The following is a 14,113-nucleotide window of genomic DNA, read 5'->3' as shown; positions in this document are numbered from 1 at the left end:
TGCATACATACATACATACATACAGACACACTGCTCTGCTGCATACATACATACAGACACACTGCTCTGCTACATACATACATACAGACACACTGCTCTGCTGCATACATACAGACAGACACACTACTCTGCTACATACATACATACAGACACACTGCTCTGCTGCATACATACAGACACACTGCTCTGCTGCATACATACATACAGACACACTGCTCTGCTACATACATACATACAGACACACTGCTCTGCTGCATACATACAGACAGACACACTGCTCTGCTACATACATACATACAGACACACTGCTCTGCTGCATACATACAAACAGACAGACACACTGCTCTGCTGCATACATACATACAGACAGACACACTGCTCTACTGCATACATACATACATACAGACACACTGCTCTGCTGCATACATACAGACAGACACACTGGTCTGCTGCATACATACATACAGACACACTGCTGTGCTGCATACATACATACAGACACACTTCTCTGCTGCATACATACATACAGACACACTGCTCTGCTGCATACATACAGACAGACACACTGCTCTGCTACATACATACATACATACTGCTCTGCTGCATACATACATACAGACAGGCACACTGCTCTGCTGCATACATACAGACAGACACACTGCTCTGCTGCATACATACAGACACACTGCTCTGCTGCATACATACAGACAGACATGCTGCATACATACAGACACACTGCTCTGCTGCATACATACAGACACACTGCTCTGCTGCATACATACATACATACAGACAGACACACTGCTCTGCTGCATACATACATACAGACACACTACTCTGCTGCATACATACATACATACAGACAGACACACTGCTCTGCTGCATACATACATACAGACACACTGCTCTGCTGCATACATACATACAGACAGGCACACTGCTCTGCTGCATACATACAGACAGACACACTGCTCTGCTGCATACATACAGACAGACACACTGCTCTGCTGCATACATACAGACAGACATGCTGCATACATACAGACAGACACACTGCTCTGCTGCATACATACAGACAGACACACTGCTCTGCTGCATACATACAGACAGACACACTGCTCTACTGCATACATACATACAGACAGACATACTACTCTACTGCATACATACATACAGAGACACTGCTCTGCTGCATACATACATACAGACCGACAGACACACTGCTCTGTTGCATACATACATACATACAGATACACTACTCTACTGCATACATACATACAGACACACTGCTCTGCTGCATACATACATACAGACCGACAGACACACTGCTCTGCTGCATACATACATATAGACCGACAGACACACTGCTCTGCTGCATACATACAGTACAGACCAAAAGTTTGGACACACCTTCTCATTCAAAGAGTTTGCTTTTTCATGACTCTGAAAATTGTAGATTCACATTGAAGGCATCAAAACTATGAATTAACACATGTGGAATGAAATATGTAAAAAAGTGTGAAACAACTGAAAATATGTCTTATATTCTAGGTTTTTCAAAGTAGCCACCTTTTGCTTTGATTACTACTTTGCACACTCTTGGCATTCTCTTGATGAGCTTCAAAAGGTAGTCACTGGAAATGGTCTTCCAACAGTCTTGAAGGAGTTCCCAGAGATGCTTAGCACTTGTTGGCCCATTTGTCTTCACTCTGCGGTCCAGCTCACCCCAAACCATCTTGATTGGGTTCAGGTCTGGTGACTGTGGAGGCCAGGTCATCTGGCGTAGCGCCCCATCACTCTCCTTCTTAGTCAAATAGCCCTTACACAGCCTGGAGGTGTATTTGGTGTTATTATCCTGTTGAAAAATAAATGATGGTCCAACTAAACGCAAACCAGATGGAATAGAACGCCGCTGCAAGATGCTGTGGTAGCCATGCTAGTTCAGTAAGCCTTCAATTTTGAATAACTACCCAACAATGTCACCAGCAAAGCACCCCCACACCATCACACCTCCTCCTCCATGCTTCATGGTGGGAACCAGCCATGTAGAGTCCATCCGTTCAAGTTTTCTACAAAGACACGGTGGTTGGATCCAAAGATCTCAAATTTGGACTCATCAGACCAAAGCACAGATTTCCACTGGTCTGAAGTCCATTCCTTGTGTTCTTTAGCCCAAACAAGTCTCTTCTGCTTGTTGCCTGTCCTTAGCAGTGGTTTCCTAGCAGATATTTTACCATGAAGGCCTTCTACACAAAGTCTCCTCTTAACAGTTGTTCTAGAGATGAGAAGGTGTGTCCAAACTTTTCGTCTGTACTGTACATACAGACAGACACACTGCTCTGCTGCATACATACAGACAGACAGATAGACACACTGCTCTGTTGCATACATACATACATAAAGACCGACAGACACACTGCTCTGCTGCATACATACAGACATACAGACAGACACACTGCTCTGGTGCATACATACATACATACAGACAGACCCACTGCTCTGCTGCATACATAGACAGACACACTGCTCTGCTGCATACATACACACATACAGACACACTGCTCTGCTGCATTCATACGGACAGACACACTGCTCTGCTGCATACATACATACATACAGACATACTGCTCTGCTGCATACATACAGACAGACAGACACACTGCTCTGCTGCATACATACATACAGACACACTGCTCTGCTGCATACATACAGACAGACACACTGCTCTGCTGCATACATACATACAGACAGACACACTGCTCTGCTGCATACATACATACAGACAGACAGACACACTGCTCTGCTGCATGCATACAGACAGACAGATACACTGCTCTGCTGCATGCATACATACATACATACAGATACACTGCTTTGCTGCATGCACACATATATACAGAAAGACAGGCACACTGCTCTGCTGCATACATACATACAGATACACTGCTCTGCTGCATACATACATACAGACAGACACACTGCTCTGCTGCATACATACATGCATACATACATACAGACAGATACACTGCTCTGCTGCATGTGCATGCATACAGACAGATACACTGCTCTGCTGCATGCATACATACAGACAGACACACTGCTCTGCTGCATACATATATACAGGCAGACAGACACACTGCTCTGCTGCATGCATACAGACAGATACACTGCTTTGCTGCATGCATACATACATACAGACAGATACACTGCTCTGCTGCATGCATACATACATACAGACAGACAGACACACTGCTCTGCTGCATACATACATACAGACAGATACACTGCTCTGCTGCATACATACATACATACGGACAGACACACACGCGGCTCTGCGGGGCACACACACACGGCTATGCGGGGCACACACATGCGGCTCTGCGGGGCCCAAACACACAGCTCCGGGGGCCAGCACATACGGCTCCGGGGGGGGCAGGGAATACATCTTGGGGGGGGAGAAGCCCATACAGCTCACCAGGGCCCATAAATCAGGGGACGGGGAGGGCACATACAGATCGAGGAGGGGTGTAGCACATACCGCTCAGGTCAGCTTACCGCTGGCTGGCACTGCGCCTCCTTCATCTGTAGGACTAAGCAAGACGCTGCGCGGTAGCTCCGCCCACAGATGAAGTTCAAACCAGACCGTTCGCTGTGGTCTGCGCGCCTTAAAGGGACGGCAGCCGCAGATTCCTGCCGAGGACTGCGGTCCCACATCTCGGCCCGGGGGCAGCAGAACTGATGAGGTCGAGTGGGCCCCCCCGGCTCTTTGGGGCCCCGGCATTTGCCCGGGTGTGCTGGGTGCTGACGCCGGCCCTGCCCTCAAGCCCTTTGGTATTGGCTGGAGGAATTTTGGGTACCTGTTCTTGTGGTGTCTACTTTCAAAGTGCCTGACAACCCATCTGATCAAATAGTATGGGCGAAAAGCTGTGCATTACACATCTGTGTGACCGGCACCTTATACAAACCTTATCAGTGTGCTTTTATAATATGAGGCAACCACCCCCTTCATGAATGGAAGGTATGTGAGTGGTTGCTTCAATACATTTATTGTACCTCCATCTTTATCATGAAGGCATGCTGCATCCTGCAGAACATTATTAGTGTGAACTGGTGTTGATAAATACGGCTGCCTTTTTTCTGTGATATTTTTAACATAACCTAAGTATTTATTCTTTCAATTTGAATATTTTTGCAGTTAGACTTCGGAACCAAAGGAAATTATGCTGTAGTTGCATGTATTTTATTCACACAAGAGGTTATACTTTGCATGGTTTACATAAGCCATCTATGACACTCTTATATGCCTTTGTTTGAGATCTTACTATATACAGTATCTACAACTGCAATGGGAAATACTTGATGCTGAAATGGAAAACCTAACATAATTTGTCTCAGCAGGGGAACTCAGTACAGTAAGCTACTTGCTAGGAAAATGAAAAAAAAAAAAATATTAATAGTATATAAAAAATTAAATTTTATGAAGTGAAGAGCAGCTTAAACATGAAGTGAGCTGCCAGTGACCTCTCCTGTCACAGCTCGGTTGTCGCTTACCTCAGCAGTAGTCAGGAAGATGTCATCGCTAATATGCCTCACTCCACAAGCTACAATTCCAAGAGCAACACCGGGGAACACATAGGAGTTGTTACCCTGTCCGGGGTACAAGGTTTGCCCATCTGGGAGAGTGACAGGATCAAAAGGACTTCCACTTGCAAAAATGCCACGACCCTGTAGATTTATGAAATGCAAAAGATGTGTTTAAGATGAAAACAATTATATCATAAGGCATATATCCATATTACTCAAGTGCCAAAAGAAAAGAAACACATGATCAGTAATTTCTGCCCAAAATGTTGGCCTACAATTAAGTCATCTTTTACCTTTATTAACACCTTACCACCGAAGCTTGTTTTCACCTTCCTGACTAGACGAAATTTTCCAATTCTGACCAGAGACACTTTATGGTAATAACTCTAGAAATGCGGCAAGGGATCCTAGTGATTATGAATTTTTTTTTCAAAACAAACTGTAGTTCATATTCGTGGTAAATTTAGGTCAAACTTTTCACTTTTATGCCCTTAAACCAGAGAGTTACTGCATATCACAAAAAATAGATAATAAATAAGACTTCCCACGTCAACTTTACATCAGCATAATTTTGGAAACAATTTTTTTGTGCAGACGTTATAAGGGTTAAAAGGTTATCAGCAATTTCTCAATTTTTCACCAAAATTTACAAAATCAATTTTTTTAAGAATTACATCACATTTTAAGTAATTTTGAGGATCCTAAATGACAGAAGATACCCAATAGTGACACCAATTTAAAAACTGAACCTCTTAAAAGTGCTCAAACCACATTCAAAATGTTTGTTATCCATTTAGGTACTTTAAAGGAACTAAAGCAATCTGGAAGGAAAAAAATAAAATGTTACTTTTTCCCACAAATATATTGCTTTAGCCTCAAAATTTGCATTATCATAAGGGTAACAGGAGACAATGGACCATACAATTTGTTGTGCAATTTTTCCAGAGAGACCCGATACGTGGTGGAAAAACTACTGTTTGGGCAAATGGCAGGGCTCGGGAGGGAAATAGCACCATTCGACTTTTAGAGGTCAAATAGGCTGAAATAGCTCTGGGACACCATGTCGCGTTTGCCGAGTCCCTGATGTGCATAAACAGTGGAAACCCCCACAAGTGACCCTATTTTGGAAACAACACCCCTTCAAGAAACTTAGAGGTGTGGTCAGTATCTTGATCCCCAGGTATTTCATAGAAGTTTATAACGTTAAGCCGTAAAAATGAAAAAATACATTTTTACCATAAAAATGCTGCTTTAACCACAAATTTGTAATTTCCACAATGGTAACATGAGAAAATGGACTGTACACTTTGTATATTTTCTCCTGAGTACACAGATACCCCATATGTCACTGAAATATACTGTTTGGGTGCATGGCAGGGCTCAGAAGGGAAGGCATACTATTTGAATTTTGGAGCACAAAATTGGCTAAAATACATAGGGTTCGCCATGTCGCATTTGAATAGCCCCTGCTGTGCCTAGTGAAAACCCCACACAAGTGACCCCATTTTGGAAACTACTCCCCTTAAGGAATTTATCTAAAGGTTTGGTGAGTACTTTGAACCTACAAGTGTGTCACAGAAATTTATAGGATTGAGCAATGGAAATGAAAAACTACATTTTTACCACAAACAAAAGGTGCTTTATCCCCATATATCTCATTTTCACAAGGGTAACAGGAGAAAATGGACCATGCAATTTGTTGTACAATTTCTTCTGAGTGCACAGATCCTCTGTGCGTTGTGGGAAACTACTGTTTGAGCACACAGCAGGGCTCGGAAGGGAAGGATCGTGATTTGAATTTTGGAGTGCCATTTGGGCTGGAATAGACTGCAGACACCATGTAACATTCAAAGATCCCCTGGCATGAACCCCACCCCCATTATTGAATCCATTCTGAAAAATACACCTCTCAAGAAATTCACCTATTGGTAGTGAGCAATTTTAACCCTCAGGTGATTCACAGAATTCAATAAAATTGGGCTGTGAAAATAAAAATACCATTCATTTTCTCCACTAAAATGTTGCTTTGGATCCAATGTTTTAATGTTCTGAAAGGGTAATAGGAAAAAATGGACCATAACATTTATTACACAATTTCTTCTGAGTTCTCCAATACCGCATATGTGGTTGTAAACTACTTTTAAGGCAAAGGACAAAGCTCAGAAGAAAAGAAGCGCCATATTGTAGTTCAGATCTAGTTGGAATGGTGTGGGGGTGCCATGTCACATTGGCAGAGCCCCTGACATGCCAGAAAAGCAGACCTTTACTAAGTGACCCCATTTTAAAAACTACACCCCTCAATTAATTAATCAAGGGGTGCAATGAGCTTATTGACACCACAGGTGTGTCACAGAATTTTATACCATTTGGCAATGAAGAAAGAATAACTTTTTTTTCACTAAAATGTTGTTTTAACCCCAAGTTTTTTATTTTTAGAAGGACTAATGAGAAAAAAAATGGACCACACAGTTTGTTGTCTAATGTTTCCTGAGTGCGGCAATACCCTCCATGTAATCGGGAGCTATTTTTGAGGTAGTGTGTAAAGCTGAGGAGTGAAGGAACATCATATTGGGCTTCAGAATTTGCTGAAATTTTGCAGGTATCATATCACATTGGCAATGTCCCTGAGGTTTCAGAACAACAGAAATCCCCTAGAAAAAAAGCAATTTTTTAAACTGCACCTCTCAATGAATTCATCCAGGGGTGCAGTGAGAATATTGATACCTCAGGTGTTTCACAAAATGTTATACTATTGGGTGGCGAAGAAAAAATAAGTATATTTTTACCATTAAAATGTTGTTTTAGCACCAGATTTCCAGTTTTGATAAGGGGAATAGATGAAACAGGCACTATAATGCATTACACAATTTCTCCTGAATATGGCACTACACCACATGTGACTGTACAGTACTGTTTGACCATACGGCAGGGCTCAGGAGGGAAAGAGCACCATTTGACTTTTGGAACACATATTTTCTTAGAATACTTTGCGGACTCCATTTGCAGAGCCCCTAACTGCCAGAAAAGCAGAAACCCTCTCCAGTAACCACCTTTTGGAAATTACATGTCACATGGAGTTTTGCTCAAACTTCACTGACTGTGTCAGACTCTGTTTATATTGCAGATTCTATCACTCCGCTCGATGGTTTCTCTGGTGTCTAGATCAACACAGGCAAACATGGACCTGCTGTGTGTTGATTCATAGGCAGGCTAGTATGAGTTAATCTCTGTTAGTCTGCTAGCTCCTTTAGGACACATGTTGTTTGGAGGCCTATCACATCTGCTTCCCTCCTATTTATGCTGGTTGAAACTTTCCACCCATGCCAGCTATAGTTTATTCTATGTTGGTCTGTGAGGACTTACTGGTGAAAGTTGTGCTCATTGCTTGGTGCAGTTGTTGACTTTACCCTGTTATATTGTAGTTTCCATCCTGCTCTTGTTTTTCCTCCTGATCCTCTTATTGTCTTTACCTTTGTGTGTGCGTGCTTTGTAACAGAGTTTTGGTTTTCATTTGTCTGTCCTTTTATCTGTGAGGTTTCATCACACTCCTGTTCCATCCCTCCCTGGGGGGGGGGGGGATCATATCAGGACTGGTCAGGAGCAGGGCCAGGAAGTAAACTGGCCAGGAATATCCGTGAGGATAGGGATAGCATAAGGCCCCCTAGCTTGAGGGACAGCTTAGGGGCCCCAGCTTTCCACTATTCCATAGTCATTGTGACATTACACCCTCTGGGAATTCATCTTTGGGTGCACTGACAATTTTGTATCTGGAAAACACCCATGGAGCCAAATGCAATGAATCTTTCAGTATTAAAAATTGATAAAAGGGCTGTGGAAGAGAAAGCGCAATAGGGTCTTACCCAGGTGATGGGAGGGTGAAAGAAAGTGTTACACTCACCTATAATGGTTGTGCCAGTCACAACCACTATGCACGCATGTAAGAATCCAAGTCCGGCAGCAGTCCCAAATTTGGCTGATAACAGAAAGTGGACGAGGAAAACGGGTTGTAAATCCGCGCCAAGGACTCAGAGAATTCAATGGAGATTTTATGCTTCTTTTATTGGCATGCACATGTCAACACATTTCAGGAGTCACAGCTCCCTTCGTCAGGACAGCAAGCAAGGACCATCAAATCTGCTACAAACAGAAACTGAGCAGTATAAAAAACCTTTGTGATGACATCATCGGACTACCCACTCTCAGGCTTCGGTGAGCCGCGCATGCGCGCTACAGAACACAGGTGGGAACGAGCCACTCCACGCGTACGAACGCGCCTGACGGGAGCAGAGAGGATCAATGCAGCTCTCTGATTGGTCCGCACGTGTTCCTGTTCTCTCTGGATTGGTTGTCCAAGTCGCGACTTGGACAACCAATCCAGAGAAAACAGGAACACGTGTGGACCAATCAGAGAGCTGCATTGATCCTCTCTGCTCCCGTCAGGCGCGTTCGTACGCGTGGAGTGGCTCGTTCCCACCTGTGTTCTGTAGCGCGCATGCGCGGCTCACCGAAGCCTGAGAGTGGGTGGTCCGATGATGTCATCACAAAGGTTTTTTATACTGCTCAGTTTCTGTTTGTAGCAGATTTGATGGTCCTTGCTTGCTGTCCTGACGAAGGGAGCTGTGACTCCTGAAACGCGTTAACATGTGCATGCCAATAAAAGAAGCATAAAATCTCCATTGAATTCTCTGAGTCCTTGGCGCGGATTTACAACCCGTTTTCCTCGTCCACTTTCTGTTATCAGTATTAAAAATTGCAAATAAGCCCTTGTAGTGCCCAGTATATTATGCCCTTACATTGTGCCCCGATCATGATTCTAGAGACACACACTCTGCAAATTAAGCAGGATTTCCTCAATACAAAAACGCCAAACATGTGGACGTTAACTGAGGTTTAGGCACACTGTGGGGTTCAGAAGCTGGGGGGGAATTTGAATTTAAAAACTCAGATTTTGCTGGATTTATTTTTTGGAGGGGGGGTCATAGCGCTCTTCAAGAGCCTTTGTGCTACCAGTAATAAGGAAACATATTATATTTCCGTTAACAGATTATGGACCTCAGTGGAGACTTGTTTTTTTTGTGGGGTGAGTTGAATGCTATTGGTACCAACTTTTGGTACAGAACATTTTGGATCACATTTATCGTTTGCTCTATTTCTTACATTACAGTTTCCATCTACATCTCTGAAATACGTGATTCAGGTGACACCCATGACGTGTCCATTCACTAATGGAGTTACTCTGGACTTCTTTTGCCCACTGTTCAGCAGTGTGCTTCTTTTCAAAGGTGCACAAAATAGTTTTTGACTGCGCTTTTAAAAAGACGCTTAAAAAGATGGGCAACTCCAGACCACAGGCCAGACGGAAGGTCAAAGTTACTCCATCTGCCTCATTACAGTGAATTTTCAATTGGGAATTTTGTCTGAGTAACTTTTTTTTTTTTTATAGATTTACGCATACTGTATATCCCAATGTAAGCATTCAGCGACGAATCCAGGATAATTGTGAGCTGAGCCTTACTGCAGGGGCTAACTAGTTCACTGAAGCGGTTAACTAGTGTGACAGTTTTAAAGATCGAGTTCTAGCTATACCAAATATGTGTACTTTTTTGTTTTTACATAAATATACATTTTTTGGTATAATATTTTTTTCATTTGTTTTGTTCTTTATTCTCAGATTTTTTTTTAATTTTTACAATTGTTTTTCACTTTTTTACTTACTTCCTACATGGGACACCAATTGTTATTACTCTGATCACTGGTATAATGCATTGTAATACATAAGTATTGCAATGGATTATACCTGTCAGTTTTACACTGACAGAACGCCTGTTAGAACATCCTGCTGGGATGGTCTAACAGGCTTGCCATAGCTGGCAGACCTGGAGGTCGTCATTTGACCTTGGGCTGCCATTGGACAATGATCTTGTTGCAGGGGCTTTGATTGGGAAGGAGAGGAAGCACACTCCCCCATCCTGATACAATTCTCCCTATCCTGGGCCTATTCATCCCCTTCTTAGTATAATGCCCCCCATCCAAGGCCCCTTTATGGTATAATGCTTCTCATCCTGGGAACACTTGAATAATAATATCCTCAGTTCTTCCACAATATGTTTTACAAAGAAAGAAACAATTATTCTTACACATTCAGGCAAAAGAAGTGCTGGTGTTGGTCGGCCACCTTCCAGCATGGCCCTGAGTGTTCCCGTTTCATCAGAGCTGTACCTAGACTCTCCTTCCACCAGGCAAAAAGTACTATATATAGTACTTTATCTAAATACTTTGGCCCAGGCAAATGTAGCTTCTCAGCATTACACCCCGAACCTCCTCGCCATGGACAAATGCCACAGTTATCACCTGCTAAGACTTAGGCCACAAGTCATTAAGACTGGCGTTTCATATGCCAGGAACAGGGGCGTAACTACAGCGGTCGCAGAGGTCGCGACTGTGACTGAGCCCGGCAGCTTAGGGGCCCGCTCTGCAGATCAGCAAGCAGCTCCTTTCTGTGAGAGGAGCTGCGCTGTTCTGGCGCAGACCACGCGGCCGCTATATGACCTGGTGCCGCCGCTGACACCGGGCCCCCCTGCCCGTTGTCAGCGGCAGCAGCACCGGGCCCTCCTCCTCTGTCATCACGCACAGCAACAATGAAGAAGCGTGGAGCAGCCCGTGCAGCTCCACGCTCCATCATTCTCCCTCTGTGCCTGCGCGGTGACGTCACTCCTGTGCATCTGCTGTGCTGAGAGCACAGAGAACAGGGCGGGAGGATGCCGACCACAGCTGTAGGGAAATGGAGGAGAGGTGAGGACGGAGCAGCGGGGGAATGAGGAGACGTGAGGACAGCAGCGGGGGAACGAGGAGAGAGGTAAGAACTTGTTTGTTTTATGTTTCATTTTTTTGTTTGTTTTTTTGTTTTTTTAAATCAGTGCATACAAGGAGGCCAGGGGCCAGGGCCTGGGGGACGGCATGGGGGGCTGCCAGCATTATACATGGAGCATGGGGGGCTGCCAGCATTATACATGGAGCATGGGGGGGCTGCCAGCATTATACATGGGGCATGGGGGGCCGGCTACATTATACATGGAGCATGGGGGACTGCCAGCATTATACATGGAGCATGGGGGAGCTGCCAGCATTATACATGGAGCATGGGGGGGCTGCTTGCATTATACATGGAGCATGGTGGGGGGCTGCCTGCATTATACATGGAGCATGGTGGGCCGGCTGCATTATACATGGAGCATGGCGGGCCGGCTGCATTATATATGGAGCATGGACGGCCGGCTGCATTATACATGGAGCATGGGGGGCTGCCAGCATTATACATGGAGCATGGGGGGGCTGCCTGCATCTTACATGGAGCACGGGGGGCCGGCTGCATTATACATGGAGCATGGGGGGCTGCCAGCATTATACATGGAGCATGGGGGGCTTCCAGCATTATACATGGAGCATGGGGGGCTGCCAGCATTATACATGGAGCATGGGGGGGAGCTTGCATTATACATGGAGCATGGGGGGGCTTGCATTATACATGGAGCATGGCGGGCTGGCTGAACTATACATGGAACATGGGGGGCTGGTTGCATTATACATGGAGCATGGGGGAGCTGCCAGCATTATACATGGAGCATGGGGGGGCTGCCAGCATTATACATGGAGCATGGGATGGCTGCATTATACATGGAGCATGGGGGGGCTGCCAGCATTATACATGGAGCATGGGGGGCTGCCAGCATTATACATGGAGCATGGGGGGCTGTCAGCATTATACATGGAGCATGGGATGGCTGCATTATACATGGAGCATGGGGGGGCTGCCAGCATTATACATGGAGCATGGGGGGGCTGCCAGCATTATACATGGAGCATGGGGGGCTGCCAGCATTATACATGGAGCATGGGGGGAGCTTGCATTATACATGGAGCATGGGGGGGCTTGCATTATACATGGAGCATGGCGGGCTGGCTGCATTCTACATGGAACATGGGGTACTGGTTGCATTATACATGGAACATGGGGGGCTGGCTGCATTATACATGGAGATGGGGGGCTGGCTGCATTATACATGGAGATAGGGGGCTGGCTGCATTATACATTGAGTATGGGGGGCTGGCTGCATCATACATGGAGGCCTTGGGTGAATTATAATATATGGAGGACTATGGGGCGCAGTCTAATATATGGAGAACTATGGGGTGAATTATAATACATAGAGAACTATGGGAAATGCATTATAATACATGGAGGACTATGGAGCTGCATTCTAATATAAGGAGTTATGTGGGACCCTTTATACAACATGGAAGGCTATGTGGGGGCCATTATAGTACTTGGAGAACTATATACAAGGGGGGACAAAGATACAAGCAGGGGATGGGAACGTTTTCTGCTGAGGGAAAGGGGCTCTTTCCTTCAGCACCCAGCTTTCCCACGCTCTGCTATACATCTCTCAGCATGATCTGATATGGGAAAGCTGGGTGCTGAGGGGAAGATGTATAGTAGAGCATGGGGAAGCTGGGTGCGGAGGATAAGATGGATATCAGAACATAGGAAAGCTGGGTGTTGAGGGAAAGAGCCAAGTGTCAGCGTCATTATCCTGTACCCCGAGTGTTATTGTCCCGTACCCCAAGTGTCGGTGTACGTAGAGGGGGGCCCAGGTCCGAACTTTGCATCGGGGCCCATCAAACTCTAGTTACCCCACTGGCCAGGAATATGATGTGCTGAATACATTAAGAGGAGCCCACTACTCAATGAATTTGGCACATCCTATAATTGCCGTGCACCTCTGTGCGCCCCTTATGAATTTGATATGCGTGTATAGCCACAAGGAGGTACCTGAAACTGGCATAACGATTTGAAAAGTCACAAAATTTTTGTGCAACTCCATTTTACAACTGTTCATGGTGTTTTAAACACTTTGCTCTATCGGCCCCATAGTCTACATGCTAGATGCATTTTTAGATATTCCATATTTAGACATTCCTAAAATGCAATAAAAAATGAAAATAAAAGCAAACATTGCATTGTTCTCTTCCACCAGTTTCACGATACTTCTCGAGGTACCTCAGTCAGACGGTAGCATTGCTCTGCAGTACACTCCGCTTTGCTTGTTGGATTGCTCAGTGCAAATATTATGGGTCGCTTATTGAATGCCGCCATATCTTTGATAATCTGCTCAGTGAATGCTCCGCCAATTGCCGCAACACCTAAAGGAAAAGATCCCTTATTAGGAGCAGAAAACAGACAAGGTAAAGGCTAGAAATGTACAGATACTTAGATTTTACCTATAAGAGCAGTAGGTTTGATTTCTTTAACCACGTCCTCCAAATGTTTCATTTCCGCATGTGCTTGGGCAAAGCGTTCCTTTTCATGTGTCAGTGAAGATCTTCCCTTTAAAAAGATAGCGGCATAGAATGAAAATGAATGCTATGAATTGATCTATCGTTGTGCATAATATTTTTATATTCTATATATACAATTATTGTATATTCCCTCAGCTCTTCCCTCTACTATGTTGAGGCTATCAGCCATGTA

At 44.6% G+C, this 14,113-nt stretch overlaps 1 protein-coding gene across 1 annotated transcript in view; it reads right to left on the bottom strand.

Moving 5' to 3' along the window:
* Window positions 1-14,113, bottom strand: part of ME1 (malic enzyme 1) — a 592,001-nt gene that overhangs the window by 49,392 nt on the left and 528,496 nt on the right. Inside the window, exons 10-12 of the mRNA XM_075340163.1 lie at window positions 13,864-13,969; window positions 13,643-13,785; window positions 4,552-4,725 (exon numbers count right to left, since the gene is read on the bottom strand). Coding sequence (XP_075196278.1) covers window positions 4,552-4,725; window positions 13,643-13,785; window positions 13,864-13,969 — 423 coding nt within the window. The remainder of the gene's footprint in view (window positions 1-4,551; window positions 4,726-13,642; window positions 13,786-13,863; window positions 13,970-14,113) is intronic.

This window comes from Anomaloglossus baeobatrachus, chromosome 3 (assembly GCF_048569485.1).
Source record: "Anomaloglossus baeobatrachus isolate aAnoBae1 chromosome 3, aAnoBae1.hap1, whole genome shotgun sequence".
Lineage (NCBI taxonomy): Eukaryota > Metazoa > Chordata > Amphibia > Anura > Aromobatidae > Anomaloglossus > Anomaloglossus baeobatrachus.
The sequence above is the reverse complement of the archived record's forward strand: the minus strand, read 5'-3'. Positions and strand labels throughout refer to the sequence as shown.